The sequence below is a fragment of the Perognathus longimembris genome, unplaced genomic scaffold, assembly GCF_023159225.1.
Source record: "Perognathus longimembris pacificus isolate PPM17 unplaced genomic scaffold, ASM2315922v1 HiC_scaffold_151, whole genome shotgun sequence".
NCBI lineage: Eukaryota > Metazoa > Chordata > Mammalia > Rodentia > Heteromyidae > Perognathus > Perognathus longimembris.
In genome coordinates this window covers 12,419-28,270 of record NW_025956518.1, presented here as the reverse complement: position 1 = coordinate 28,270, position 15,852 = coordinate 12,419, and the positions used below count along the sequence as shown (strand labels likewise).

At 36.2% G+C, this 15,852-nt stretch overlaps 1 protein-coding gene across 2 annotated transcripts in view; it reads left to right on the top strand.

Moving 5' to 3' along the window:
- LOC125344549 (histone demethylase UTY-like) overlaps positions 1-15,472 on the top strand; it is a 62,309-nt gene extending 46,837 nt beyond the window's left edge. Inside the window, exons 8-10 of one of the 2 annotated variants that reach the window (XM_048337040.1) lie at positions 1,560-1,594; positions 12,648-12,741; positions 15,342-15,472. In XM_048337040.1, the coding sequence (XP_048192997.1) occupies positions 1,560-1,594; positions 12,648-12,741; positions 15,342-15,472 (260 nt within the window). The remainder of the gene's footprint in view (positions 1-1,559; positions 1,595-12,647; positions 12,742-15,341) is intronic. The other variant, XM_048337042.1, reaches the window with a different exon arrangement.
- The last annotated feature ends 380 nt before the right edge of the window (positions 15,473-15,852 follow it).

Sequence of the window (15,852 nt, the reverse complement as noted above, 5' to 3'; positions counted from 1 at the left end):
TTTACTTTCTTAAAGCTATAATCCTTTTTTTCCCTCCAGTAATAAAATGAAGCAAAATAATATTGTCATTAGTAAATAAAAATAAGAAAATCAGATATTTATATTATATTTGTAATTATTCACTGGGATTTAGTTGTGTTGATCCCTGTTACTATTATTAAGTTGCTCATATTCTGGCATAAGGAATTGGACATTGAATAGATCCCTAAGTGAAAACAAAAATATGCTGTATTTTTTTTTTTTTTTTTTTTTGCCAGTCCTAGGGCTTGAACTCAGGGCTTGGTACTGTCTCTGGCTTCCTTTTATACAAGGATAGCACTCTACCACTTGAGCCAAAGTGCCACATGTGGTACTTGGGATCGGAACCCCATGGATTTTGCATGTTAGGCAAGCATTCTACACAGCTTACACAGCTAAGTCACATTCCCAGCTCTGTAATTAAAATTTTTATATATGCTTTGTAATATCAACTTTTAAGGTTGATTGTGTATGTGGGGGGGGTGTCTATGAGTGGGGGAGGGTGTTTGTACTAGGGCTTAAACTCAGGGCCTGTGCACTCTCCTGTGGCTTTTTTGCTCAAGGATAGGGCCCTACCAAGTGAGCCACAGCTCCACTTCTGGCTTTTTGGGTAGTAAATTGGGCTTCACTGTCCAGGTTAGCTTCAAAACATGATCTTCAGGTCTCGGCTTTGATTACTATGATTAAAAGTGTGAGCCAGCAATATCCAACTTCACTTTTTTCTTTCTTTGATTAATTTACCTTATTGAAATAACTGAAATGGAATTTGATATACTGGTGATTCTCCTCTCTTCCCTTCTCTCTCTCTCTCTCTCTCTCTCTCTCTCTCTCCTCTCTCCTCTCTCTCTCTCTCTCTCTGTCTCCCTCCAGTCCTGGGCTTAGACTCAGGGCTGGAGCACTGTCCTTGGTTTCTTTTGCTCAAGGCTGGCACTCTACCACTTAATCCACAGCACCACATCTGGCTTTTACTGTTTATGCACAGAAGAATCAAACCCAGGGCTTCATGCATACAACACAAGCACTCTACCACCAGGCATATTCCCATTCCCTTCTCAGTTTTTTTTTTTTTTAGAACTACCTGTATAGGATTTCATGTGAAAAAAAGTGTTCAAAAGCATGTATTATTTAGTAACTTTTTATAAGGTATTATATATATAGTACAGATCAAGCTAAATTATTTTAGGGATAGAAGCATGGCTCAGTGGTAAAGTACTGCCTAGGAAGCACGTGGAACTGATTTCAAACCTCCAATATCTAAAAGAAAGAAAAAGTTATAAAAACTTAAAATTTGTTTCTTCATATTTATTGGAATTAATAGGTAATTTAAAAATTTCTTAATGACTAATGATGATTTTGTTAGATGTTCATGAATTTTGGTATGATTATTTATGTATTATTTTATTTAAATAAAATTTTATAGTAAATCAAATTATATTGTATACATGTAGCATATTGTCATGTTCTTTTGTTTTATACTTTTGCTATTTTTGTTTTTAATGGCTGTATTGAAATTGATTCTTTTTTATGACCTGTTATTACAGTTCAGTTTCATATCGCCCACTTGTATGAAACTCAGGTAAGTATTTTAATTTACCCTTTTCTTAGAAAGAACTAGTTCTTTTTTTGCATGGTGACAAAATACCCAAGAAAAACAACTTAAAAAAAGACGAAAAATTATTCCATGTTCTCCTGTCCTTAACATTGTGGTTTGTACTGAGTCAGAAAGGAGGTAGATCTGGAAAGGAACTACTTATTTCTTCTTTGTTCAAAAGGAGAGAAAGAAGGATGAAAGGAAAGGAGGCAGGAAAGGAGAGAGGGAGGGAGGGAAGGAAGATGAGTGAGGGAAAAGAAGAGTTTTCCTAGGAAGACCAGGAGAGTGAGAATGAGATAGAGGGAGAGGGAAAGGAGATAGAGAGTATGATCCAGGCATTAGGTAGACTTTCCACAGACATGCTCCTCTTGGCAATCTTCCTTCTCACTAGGCCCCATATTAATAGTTGTGCTATGGAGTGTTCGATGGATTAACTCATTATCCATTTAATAATCAATCTATAGTCATGTTAGTTTTGTTTTGTTTTTGTTGCCAGTCGTGGGGTGTGGACTCAGGGCCTGAGCACTGTCCCTGGCTTCTTTTTGATAAGGCTTGCATCTACCTCTTGATCCACAGTGCCACTTCAGGCTTTTTTCTATATATGTGGTGCTGAGGAATCAAACCCAGGGCTTCATGTATACAAGGCAAGCACTTTACTACTAGGCCATATTCCCTGCCCCTATTTAGTCATGTTGAAGTTAGTAAATTTGCAACCTAGTCACCTTCCATATGCCATTGGTCAGGCACAAAGTCTTTAACAAACAGTGTTAGGGGGACATTTCATATCTAAATTATAATAGTAGCATATGGCAGAAAAAAATCTTCAGTTTGCCTTAGAGAATGTAAAATGTGCCAGAAAGTTTTAGGTTTTAATTGAAATGAACATGTCAATTTTATTGATTTCACATTTTTATTCTTAGATACACTTAGTGTGTTAAGAAATTTAAAGTTTTTGTTTACTAATCAAATTAGAACATAAGAAGCAGTTGCAGATTTTTCTTTAACATTTATAAATTTGCCTATAATAACTTAGCTCAATACTAAAGAAAGAACTGTAAGATCTGTATGTTGAAGTATATAATACATTGGTGAAAGAAACTGAACTGTACAAATAAATCGTAAGGTCCTATGTTAGTGGTTGAGAGAATGAAATTCAACATGTACATATTTTCATAATCTAAGGCTAAATTCAGTGGCATTTTGCAAAATAGACAAACCTACAGAGGTTCTAAGTAACTGAAGTTATCTTGAACAAAGCTGGTGATAACACATTTCTTTTTTTAATAATTTATTAATTAAACAAAAAATTTTGACAAGGTGTTGTGCACAAGGCGTACAGTTACATAGTAGGGCAGTGTGTACATTCTTGTGGATATCACATTTCTTGTTTCAGAAGTTTATTACAAGCTATGTGTTTTTGCTTCACACCTGCAATCTTAACTACTCAGAAGGTTCAGATCTGAAGTTTGTGGTTTGAAGGCAGCTTGTCCAGGAAAGTCATGAGACTCTTTCCTCCAATTAACCTCCAGAAAACCAGAAATGGAGCTGTGGCTTAAGTGGTAGAGTACTAACCTCCAGCAAAAAAGCCCAGGGACAGCACCTAGCCCTTGAGTTCAGCCCCAGAACCTTTATGCATATTCATGTATGTGCAAGTGCATATACACAAATCATATTACAAAAGTACCATAAAATGAAAGATGATTTCCATATAACAATGCACAATAAACCTGTGAACCAGAATATAGGGCTCAGCAATAAATTTGCTTATCGTATTGTCAGTTGATCTTATTTAATAGGAAAAGAACAATTTTTATTGATAATGCTGCTTTATTTCATCATATTCTGAAATAATTGATAGTCTTACACTATATGCAAATAACCCAAAATTTTTGAAGAGGTAACATATTTTAAGCCATAAAACTTGTGTGTGTGTGTGTGTGTGTGTTTTTCTCTTAGCTCTTTTTAGGCCAGCACCTATCACTTGCACCATGCCTGTAGTTCTGGCTTTTTTCTCATCTCATGTGCAAGCCAGTCCAGGCAAAAAGTTTACAATCCTTTATCCTCCAAATGATAAGCATGGTAATATGCATCTCTCACTCCAGCTATGTGGGAAGCATACTAGCTGGGCATCAGCTATATGGATAAGCACAACTGGAGAATTTTTGTCTAGACCTACCCAAACAGGAAGCAAGACTTTTTCACAGTATAATATTTGGACTTTAACATGTTGTCTATTTTGAAATGTTTTAAGTACATGTGCAAAACAGTGTGTTGCCACACAGTTGCAGTTCTAACACACAGACGTTGATGTAGCTGTATCCTTAGTTCCTGGCCAAATTTGAAAAAGTAGAAAAATCAAAACAATGAACAAAATAGGAATTCCTAAAAGTGATATTTTGGATGCAAGCAACATTTAAGGAAATACGTATACATGAGCATTTTTTTGTGGTTGGATTTTAGTAATGTCTACAATTAGCTTTTTTGTTTTTACTCATTTTAATAACATAACTGGAGTATTTTCCTTATGTACTAATTTTTGTAATTAATTACATAGCCTTTCCTGTTTTTATTGTTTGTTTGTTTTTTTTTTTTTGCATCCAAGACTGGAACTGGAACTTAATATCTGCTGATTTCATGCATTACACCTGAGCCTAATTACATAGTTTTTGTCTATATACCCAGATCTCAGAAGTATTAACATTATTTAAATTTAAAATTATTTAAGTTTAAAACTATTTAAAATTATTTAAATGGGAAATGGGTAACTGAATTTTTTTTTCTTTTTGCTGGTCCTATAGCCTGAACTCAGGGCTGCATATTGTCCCTGAACTTGTTTTTCTTTTTGCTGGTCCCAGAGCTTGAACTCAGGGCCTCGGTACTGTCCCTGAACTTTTGTGCTCAATGCTAGCACTCTATCACTAGTATCATAGTTCTACTTCTGGTTTTTGCTGGTTAAAGAGTCTTTTTAAAGTAATATCCTTGGGGTAAATTATTTCAAAAAGTATATCTTTTTAAAATTTATTTTTTAATTGTTGGCAATCCTGGGGCTTGAACTCATGGCCTGGATGACTTAGTCACTTCTGATTTGGATGATTAATTAGTTTACCGCCTGGACTAGCTTTAAATCACAGTTATCAGATCTTAGCTTCCCAGGTAGCTAAGATTATAGTTGTGAGCCACTTGGGCCTGACTGCAAAAGTCAGTATTTCTTACAGCTTATTTGAAGTTAGGGCAGCATGAATGTTGAAAAGTAGTTTTCAGAAGGTTATAGAGAACTTAAAGAAGTTACACAGTTTAGAGAATTCAATAAGAGATACATAAATGCTATTGCACAATAGTGGAAGATATAGAAGAAATATATCCTAGCAGAACATAAAGGGTAATTAATTTGTTTTGTTTTGTTTTGTTTTTGGCCAGTCCCGAAGACTTGAAACTCAGGGCCAGGGCCTGAGTGCTATCCCTGGCTTCTTTTTGCTCATGGCTAGCGCTCTACCTCTTGAGCCAGAGCATCACTTCTGGCTTTTTCTGTTTATGTGGTACTAAGAAATGAAACCCAGGGCTGGGGATATAGCCTAGTGGCAAGAGTGCCTGCCTCGGATACACGAGGCCCTAGGTTCGATTCCCCAGCACCACATATACAGAAAACGGCCAGAAGCGGCGCTGTGGCTCAAGTGGCAGAGTGCTAGCCTTGAGCGGGAAGAAGCCAGGGACAGTGCTCAGGCCTGAGTCCAAGGCCCAGGACTGGCCAAAAAAAAAAAAAAAAAGAAATGAAACCCAGGCCTTCATTTATGCTAGGCAAGCGCTCTACCACTAAGCCATATTCTCAGCCCAAGGGTAATTAATTTGATTACTTATAGTTCTGCTTTTTTAATGTATTATGCAAAACATGAAGATAATTGAGTCTATAAATTTTCTTCTGTATTAGCATATATGCTGTCCCTTCAAATAAACTAATCTTAATTCATGAAGCATTGTTCTGTGTGTGTGTATGATAGTAGGCAGACTTGAACTTAAGGCCTGGGTGCTCTCCTTTAGTTGTTGGGTTTTTTTGTTTTGATTTGATTTTTTCTTTTGAAGACTGGTACTCTACCTCTACTTCTTGCCTTTTTATTGTTTATTGGAGATAAGAGTTTCTGCTCAGGCTGGCTTTGAACTGATTTAATATTCCTGGTACCTACCTTTGAAAATGTTTTAGATATTTTTTTCCTGCACAAATCCCGAAACATCAAAAACTGTCATCAACCAAAAAACTTGCATAAATATGTAAACAAGAAATTACAAGTAAAAAAATCATTAGATATAAAACAATATTTTTAATTTTAAATGTTATTTGTGGTTGCAATTATCATCATCATTAGTTTTTACTTTGACTACATAGTGTTAGGTCCTAGGGTCTTTGCATATAGCTAGGCAAGCACTGTACCACTGAACATTTCAGTATTAGGAATCTAAGCATCTGCGCTAACCATAAAAAGCTTGTTTTTTCAAAGTTCTAATAAGGATTAGATAACTAAAATTCTTAAACATTTTATGAAAATCAACATAATTCCATAGAGATAAGAAGGAAGAAAATTGTTAGTAACATATTTTATAAAACAGTTTATTACTCTTAATTTAAAAAGTCCATGTACTAAGTGCTTGGTAACTTCATGGCTATATATTTGATAACTTAGATAAAATTACCTTAATTTCTTAAAAGACACAATGACCAAGTAAAAGTCACGGAAGGGAAGTCATTTATTATTGAAATTGAATTAGTATATTAAAGTAGTTGAGAAAAATCACCAAGTTTAGATTATTTCTGTTGAAGTTTTATCAGACATTGTGAGATAAATGAAACCCTTCTTTCCCCCCAAGTCATGGGTCTTGAACTCAGGGTTTGGACCCTATTGCTGAGCTTTTTTTAAGCTCTAGGGCTACCACTCTACCACTTGAGCCACAGCACCACTTTTCTGTTTCTGGAATTGAACCCAGGGCCATGCTAGTCAAGCACTCTACTACCAAGCCACATTCCCAGCTCACCAGTTCTTATATAGTTCTTTTAACCAAGAGTAGGGGAAGAAACTTTTCCCACCTCTGTAGATAGTGTTACCTTAGTGTTCAAACCAGATAGATAAAAGTGAACATATGACTCATAGTGCCATACGTGATAAAAGAAGAAAAAGAGTAAAAAAAAAATCTGATTAAAATAGAATTAGTTATGGTTGGTGGTTGTGCCAGATTTGTAAAAGTTGATATTTGTACATCAGTCCACATAATTAGCCATATGTATAATTAAGAAAACTTGTCCAGATAAATACCAGTTGCATTTATTATTATTTTTTAATGTCAGTTGCAATAACTTTCCAAGAGCTGGTGGTTGATGCCCACAACCCTAGGTGCCCCACAACCTAGGAGGTTGAGGTCTGAAGATCAAACCCATAAGACTCTTGTCTCCAGTTAACCACCTAAAAGACAGAAGTGGAGCTGTAGCTCCAGGGTAGAGAGCTATTATTCTTAAGCATAAATGCTCAGCGACAGTATTCAAACCCCAAGTTCATCTCAAGGATTGGCACACAGAGGCCAAAAAGTTAATCTCAAAAACTAAATGGATAATTCCTTAGCTTAATTAATCGATAGCTAATCATGGAAGTTTCTCTCAGAATAATGAAAAGAAGTCCTGGCATTACTGTTGGGAGCATTAGTTCCTATAAAACCCTGGAAATAAATTTAAGTATATTGGGGCTGGGGATATGGCCTAGTAGCAAGAGTGCCTGCCTCATATACATGAGGCCCTGGGTTCGATTCCCCAGCACCACATATACAGAAAATGGCCAGAGGTGGCGCTGTGGCTCAAGTGGCAGAGTGCTAGCCTTGAGCAAAAAGAAGCCAGGGACAGTGCTCAGGCCCTGCTCAGGCACTGAGTCCAAGCCCCAGGATTGGCCAAAAATAAATAAATTTATGTATATTAAAATATATAAGTGATTGTATTTGATGACTCAGTATAAAGAAAGGGATGTTTCTTCCTGTTAATTCTTACATATAGACAAGCCCAAGGAGATTTTTTTTCCCACTTGTTGACATTTGTAGAGAAAGGCAAGTGGATATTCAGTATGCTAGAATGACTTATTGAATAGTGTGTTCTTTGTTAAACAACTAAGGTATTATTCTCACAAAATACCATAAATTGACAAAAGATAGTAATAGGGTTTACTTATGGGCTTTTTGTGTAATTTATTGGCCTTAGAATATTATCCTTTTTGCAAACACTCAGGTTACAATTGTTATAGCTATGTAGTTAGGTGTAAAACAGACAATTATACTACACTAATTTTGTTATTTTTTTGGTTTTTTTTTAGAGTATGCTACATCCCTAGAAAATCAGTATAACTTGGAGAATGGATTACTTTGTTTTCAAGAGTAATAGCCTGTGGGTTACTTTGGGTAGTATTAGCATTCAAATAATGTTTAGTCTTTCAAGCTACATACAGTATTTTTTTATTTCTTTTGGTTTTTTAGTTGTTATTGTGAAGATGGTATACATAGGGATAACAGTTACATAAGAGTACCTATATAAAGAACACAGTTCTTTTTGGGCAATAGCTCCCTTTCCCCCTCATTGCTTCCCAGTTTTCCCCTTCTATCCCCACTTGTGGTGTTTTTGTATCTCTTTAGTGTTTTAAGTTTTTCAGCAAAAATCTTGGTGGTTTTAAGGAATATTCCTAACCTGATTTGTCTGTGTTAGACAGGTACTATGTAACTTTACTAGATTTTTTACTTTTTTTTTTTTTTTTTTGCCAGTCCTGGGCCTTAGACTCAGGGCCTGAACATTGTCCCTGGCTTCTTTTTGGTCAAGGCTAGCACTCTGCCACTTGAGCCACAGTGCCACTTCTGGCCATTTTCTGTATATGTGGTACTGGGGAATTGAACCCAGGGCCTCATGTATACGAGTCAAGCACTCTTGCCACTAGGCCATATTCCAGCCCCTACTAGATTTTTAACACAGTTGTTTGGGTGGTAGTTGTTTTGTGGTAGAATTTTTTTTAAGTGTAGAATAATATCTACAAGTACAAAATAGCATATATATTCATGTATTATACAAGAATTTATCATCTTAAAGTGGTAGATAAGTCCTTGAGGGAAAAGAGCTTAGGAATAGCACTCAGGCTAAGTTCAAACTCTCAAAAATTAACAAAACAATTTTCTTTTAGTTTTGGGTTTGAACTCAGAATGTTGTCCTTCCTAGGTAGGAATCCACTCACCACCTGATTCATACCCCCAGGTGCCTGTGTTTTTGTTAATTTTTTAGAAAGGTGTTTTGTCTATTTAATTATTGTTGTTTTTGTCAGTCCTATGGCTTGAACTCAGAGCCTGAGTGCTGTTTCTGAGCTTCATGTCTCTTGTTCAAGCTAGCACTGTACTACTTGAGGATTACAGGCATGAGCCACTGACATCCAGCAACCTTTAGAACTATTTATGTTGCTATTTTAAGTGTATATTTAAATGTAGCCTCTAATTTCCCCCATGTCATTCATCAGTGGAGCACTTTTATCAGAAAATTTATTTTTTTTAAAATTTCATTATTCATGTACATATAGATTTTATTTTACAATTTGAGAATTTTTTTTTCAGTTCTGATGTGAGTATATATGTGCAATATATATTTGAGAAGTATTCACTATGAAACATTGAGGTAGTTGATTATAAATATTGTTTTCAGATTTTGAAATGGTGTAGTATATGTGTTAGCAGTAAAAGCACAAGCTTTGTCTCAGAATGGCAGTGTGCCTGTGCGTTTTAGCTAGACACTCACTGCTTTCCAATGTTAGAAGTTCCACAGTTTTCCTCCTAATAGTTACAAGTTCCACTGAGTTCTGCAGCAACCTATGGAGTCAATTTGCCTCTGAAAAGGCATTCCCAGTGGAGCCTCCTATGACTGTGGTTTCCATTTCCAGAACTCAGCTTCTAGATTGCAGGATGACCATATGGAATACCATATGTAATGTCAGATTATGGTCTGGGGAATATCACCTCGTCTTCAGTCTTTAGTTGAAGTAGCTGCTTTTGGAGAACCAAGATTATCATCAGTCTAGCATTTTCATTACTGTGATCATCTGGGTGCTGGCAATCATTAATATGTCTTCATCCAGTTATGTTATACATATGGAAGAAAAACATTAACTGAGAGAGACTCAGCTCCCAGAATAAAATTACCCAGTCTACTGGGCTAATCAGGAAATGAAAAACATCTATATCACTATGCTCTTTTCCACCATCTACCTGGTTCCCTTGTTTCTCACGGTCATCATGTATGGCAGGATTGGAATTCTCTTATGTAGAATGCAATTCCCCACTCAAACAAGCAGAACCATGGTATCCAAGAAGAAGCAGAAGATTATTAAGATGCTGGTCACTGTGGACTTGCTCTTCATTCTCTCCTGGCTGCCCCTGTGGCCCCTATAATGTTGCTGTCCTACTATGTTTACTTCTCCATATGAACTGTGGTCATCAACATTTTCATATACCCTTTTGCCTCCTGGCTCATCATTCACAACAGTAGCATCAGTCCCATCATTTATGATTTCCTTCCTTCCTTCCTTCCTTCCTTCCTTCCTTCCTTCCTTCCTTCTGTTCTCTTTGTCTCCCTCCCTCCTCCCTCCCTCCCTCTCTCCCTTCCTCTGTCAGCCCTAGTCTTGAAGTGAGGGCCTGGGTACTATTTTGAGATACTTTTGCTCAAGGTTAGCAGTCTGAGTGCTATCACTTGAGCCATAGCTCCACATGCAGTGCTCTCTCTCTCTCACTCCCTCGCTCGCCTCGCTAATTGGAGATTAGAGTCCCACAGACTTTCTTGCCTGCGCTAGATTTGAACTGAGATCCTCAGACTGAGCCTTCTGAGTAGTTAGGATTATAGGCATGAGCCACTGGCACCCAGCTTCTTCATGTATAAAATTCTTTCAATAGTTTCAAAAGTGTTTTCCAGATCCATGTCTGCCACAAAAAAGGGCAGCGAAGTGTGGTCATCAATATATCCAATCTTCTTACCCAGAAATCTGCATTCCAAAACTGACTTGGGGGAAAAAATGCTGTATAGGAAAAGTGCTTAAAATATCAAACTGGAATTCATGATAGAGAATTTGAAAGAAGTTGCCAAAAGGAAAGCCCTGTTGTCTAGTAGGCACCTATGACTTACAACTGTAATCCTAGGTACTCAAAGGCAAGCGATCTGAAGATTTCAGAATGAAACAAGCCCAGACAGAAATGTTTGGGAGACTCTTTATCTCTATAGTCACAAAGAGTCAGAAGTGAAGCTGTGGCTCAACTGGCTGAGTGCTAGCTTTCAGAAAAGCTCAGGGAGAGCACCCAACCATAGGCTTGCTCTGGTAATCCTAATGCTGCTATGCATTACATAGCTGAATATTCTTGCATTGTGGCTTTGCCCTACATTTCTTTCTTTTTGAGAAAACATCTGCTGAAACTCTTTTCATGTACTGAGTTCTAAAGCACACAAAAATGCATTTGACTGAATAAATACATTCTAAAGGAATACAAAGCCTGGCTTCTCAAGCTTAATTGCTGCTTGAATCAAGTGAAATGTCTTGTAAATCTGTATATACACAGGTAACCATTTCCTCACATCAGCAATATTTTGCTGAAAATGCATTCTGTTATTTCTCCCTCTGATTTTATATTTGAAAATGTAGGCATGTCAATGCCTAGACTTATAAGGAACACAAACAATTCAATCACAACACAGTAGAAAAATTCCTAAAGAACAGGAAAAAAAGTTCATCATCACTAATTATCAAGGGAATGTCAATCAACACCATGACAGCCACTACCATCATTATAGAAGAAACAGAGGACAACAATGGTGATATGAGTAAGGGGAACTTATGCTGGTGGAAATGTAAATTAGTATTGTTCAAACCAGCATAGACTACGCTTAAGTAGCTAGAAATAATATATCTACATAGATATAGATAGGTAGGTAGGTAGGTAGGTAGGTAGGTTGGTAGATAGATAGATAGATAGATAGATAGATAGATAGATAGATAGATAGATAGATAGATATTGAATTGAAATTCCTTGGTATAACTACTTGAATTTAATTTTAAAAGTAAAAATAAAGAGAATGTAAGTATCCAAAACAAAAAGTTTTTACCACTCTACTTTTTTGCCTGTGAGATTTGTTTTGTTGTTGTTGATTTTGTGTGTATGTATATGTGTGTGTGACAGTCTTAGGAATTAGTGCTTCTGGCTATCACTCTGCCACATGATCTAGAGCTCCACTTCCAGCTCATTTGATTATGAATTGGAAATTAGAGTCTAAGACTAATTTTGCCTAAACTGGCTTTGAACTGAGATTCTCAGATCTAAGCCTTCTGATTAAGTAGGATTAAGTAGTGCCCAGCAGTCTTACCTTTTTTTTAATTAAGCCTTACCCTTTTTTAAGATGTAATCTAGAGAATATTAATTTAAAATACTGCTATCTTCATTTAAAGTCTTTGAAGTGACTTTCTTTGTCTTTTAATGTTTTTACATTGATTCTGGGTTTCCAGGTTGTATAATCTACAGATTATTTATATTATAGGATGTTTTATATAGATTATATGCAAATATATTACGCCGATTTTGATATCTTTGGAATTCTAGAATTACTAGAGCTCTGTAAGTACCGAGGAATGATCTATGTTGTTTTAATTTTGTTGTGCTATGTTCCATAGAAAACTAGAACTGAGTTTGGCCATTTATGCAATGTTAAAAGTCAAAGATGGGGCTGGGGATATGGCCTAGTGGCAAGAGTGCCTGCCTCGGATACACGAGGCCCTAGGTTCGATTCCCCAGCACCACATATACAGAAAAATGGCCAGAAGGGGCGCTGTGGCTCAGATGGCAGAGTGCTAGCCTTGAGCGGGAAGAAGCCAGGGACAGTGCTCAGGCCCTGAGTCCAAGGCCCAGGACTGGCCAAAAAAAAAAAAAAAAGTCAAAGATATTTCTACTTATTGATTTATAATCATTCTGTTTTTTCTAAATATCTTGTTTTCCTTCTGTTTCCTAGAAGAAATATCATTCTGCAAAAGAAGCCTATGAACAGCTTTTACAGACAGAAAACCTTCCTGTACAAGTAAAAGCAACTGTATTACAACAGTTAGGTACATGAATACTAAACTTTTTGTTATGCTTTAATTTATAAAAGGGAGCATTTTTTCCCTTTAACTAAAAAGTTAATTTTATTTAGGAGTCTAGTTGTGTAAAATTTCATAAGCATATTTTAATTTCATGTATGTCTCCTTTTCCTTCCCTCCCTCCTTACTTCTCCCTCCCTCCCTCCCTCCCTCCCTCCCTCCCTCCCTCCCTCTTTCCCTCCATATTCCTCCCTCCCCTCCCTTCCTTTATTTTTTGCCAGACCTGTGGTGCTGAGGAATTGAACCCAGGCTTCATATATACGAAGCAAGCACTCTTGCCACTAGGCTATATTCCTAGCTCCCCCCCCCCCCCCTATTTTTTTAGGTCAGTTGTGCAGCTTAGGTGCTCTCCCTGAGTTCTTTGTGCTCAAGGCCAGTGCTCTGCCTACCACTTTGAGTGATTTCTGGTTTTTTGGTAGTTATTTGGAAACTATCCATTAGCTAGGATTATAGGTATTAACCACCAGTGCTCAGCGGTCTTACTCTTTTTGGTCAGTTCTGGGGCTTATACTCAGGGCCTGAGCACTGTCGCTGGCTTCCTTTTATTCCAGGATAGCACTCTGCCACTTTCAGCTTTTTCTATATATGTGGTGCTGAGGAGTTGAACCCCGGGCTTCATGTAATACTAGGCGAGCACTTTACCACTAGACCATATTCCCAGAAGTCTTATTCTTCTTAAAGATATAATGTATACTATTAATTTAAAATGTTGCTATATTCATTTAAAGTCTTTTTTTAGCTAGCTTTGAATCTCAGTCCTTAGATATGAGTAGCTAGGATTACAGATGAAGCCACTGGCACCCAGCATATATTACTTTTTGTAAATGTGTCTTTTTTTCTTTATTTTGCCCAGAGTTGGTATGTCTGTATTTTTGCTTATCTTCACTCAGACTCCTTAAATACAGCTAGTGTTTTTAAGTTTGTCATATTATACCATTGTACTAAACCAGAAGAAGTCAGCTTAGTTCTTTATAAAATTGATGAAAATCAGGTGAGTTACATAACTTAATAATTTAACAGCAAGTAGTATTTTTTTAATCAAATGAAAGACTGAGTTTCCTATTAATATTTAACTTAGTTAAGCCATTATATCTGTATTGAACATTTGGGTTGAAGTTTCTTTTTTTCTTTTTTTAAATTTGGGGTTTCTTTCAGTATTTGTATTCTGAGCAAATATTTTAAAGTTTGTGGTCAGCTGGCCATATTATATGCCTTACATTATTAATAATTTCCAACACAACAAAACATAGTTTTAAAAAAATAATACATTTCCTGATTTACAACTTGTTTTTCATTTTTCTTAGTAATACTCCATAAATTTTGCTTGTATATCTATTGTTTAAAATGTACTTATTTGGGGCTAGGGATATGGCCTAGTGTCAAAAGTGCTTGCCGCATATACATGAAGCCATGGGTTAAATTCCCCAGCACCACATATAGAGAAAACGGCCAGAAGTGTACTGTGGCTCAAGTAGCAGAGTGCTAGATTTGAGCAAAAAGAAGCCCAAGGACAGTGCTCAGGCCCTGAGTTCAAGCCCCAGGACTGACCAAAACAAACAAAACAATAAAATGCAATTATTAAGCAAACATTGGGATATACACTCTACTCCTCTTACAGTTCTTTGAACTTGCTTTTCACTTAGATAATGTTTGTTGTTTGGTTCATTAATCAAATTTTGTTATACTTAGGATCTTTGCATAAGCAACCCAGAGAAGTAATTACCTCTTGGAAGTTTTTTTAAAAAAATTAATATGAATTATATTTGATTATGTAAACTTCTGGTTATTGTTGGGGAATAATGGTTTCTAAAGTTTTCAGTGTGTAGCAATGTTTAAAGAAACTGTAGGGGCTGGGATAATGTGGCATAATGACTAGAACGAATGTAGCCCTAGGTTTGATTCTACCTTACCACATAGGTAGAAAAAGTTCTATGTAGTCCTGTGGCTCAAGTGGTAGAGTGTTAGCCATGAGCACAAGAAGCTCAGGGAGAGTGCTCATGCCCTGAGTTCAAGCCACAAAGAGAGGAAGGAAGGAAGGAAGAGAGGGAGGAGAGAGGATGGGAGGGAAGGGAGGAAGAAAGGAAGAAAGATAGATATATCATACAAATGTATCTTAGAAATTTCTCAAGAAAGAGAAAGATAAGAAAAGGAAGGAAGGAAGGAAGGAAGGAAGGAAGGAAGGAAGGAAGGAAGGAAAGAAGGAAGGAAGAAGAAAGATATCATCCAAATATATCTTGGAAATTTTTCAAAAATTATAGTTATGAAAGGAAAATTTATGACTTAAACTCTTAAGTCAATACCATGCCCCCACATCACTTAAATATATTCTCTCTGCTAATAATCTTTACTAGTTTCTATATCTTTTGGGGAAGGGGTATGAAGCAGACTTTTCTATAATTACATTTGGAAAGTATAATTAAAGTATAATATAAAGTATAATTAATTTGGAAAGTGTGGTTTGACAAATAGATTGCTGAAAGTGTGTTTTAATTTGGTTCTTTTGTGATACACAACACCAAAACAAAATTGAATGATGGGTATATACTTGTAATTTTTTTAAATTACAGGTTGGATGTATCATAATATCGATCTAGTTGGAGACAGAACCACTAAGGAAAGATACGCTATTCAATATCTCCAAAAATCACTGGAGGAAGATCCTAGTTCTGGTCAATCTTGGTATTACCTTGGAAGGTAGGAACCAGCAAGAAAAGATACGCTATTCAATATCTCCAGAAATCACTGGAGAAAGATCCTAGTTCTGGTCAATCTTGGTATTACCTTGGAAGAGTCTTGGTCTAAAGTCAGTAGTCAATTTTTAATTCTGTGGTTGAATTTTATCTCCCTTAGAAATTTTTGTGTATTTACTTAACAGAACAAAAATTAAATTTGCATTTTACTTTATGATCATCAATATAATATTTACTTTATGGTCATCAATATAAATTGCTATTTATCAGTCTCTTCTTAGGAAATATTCATCATAATCACAGTTTTCAATTTATATTTCAAACTAAAATCAATTTGAAAATGCTATGGTTCAGAAATTAGACAGGTGGATAGAAAATAGTTTCTGTA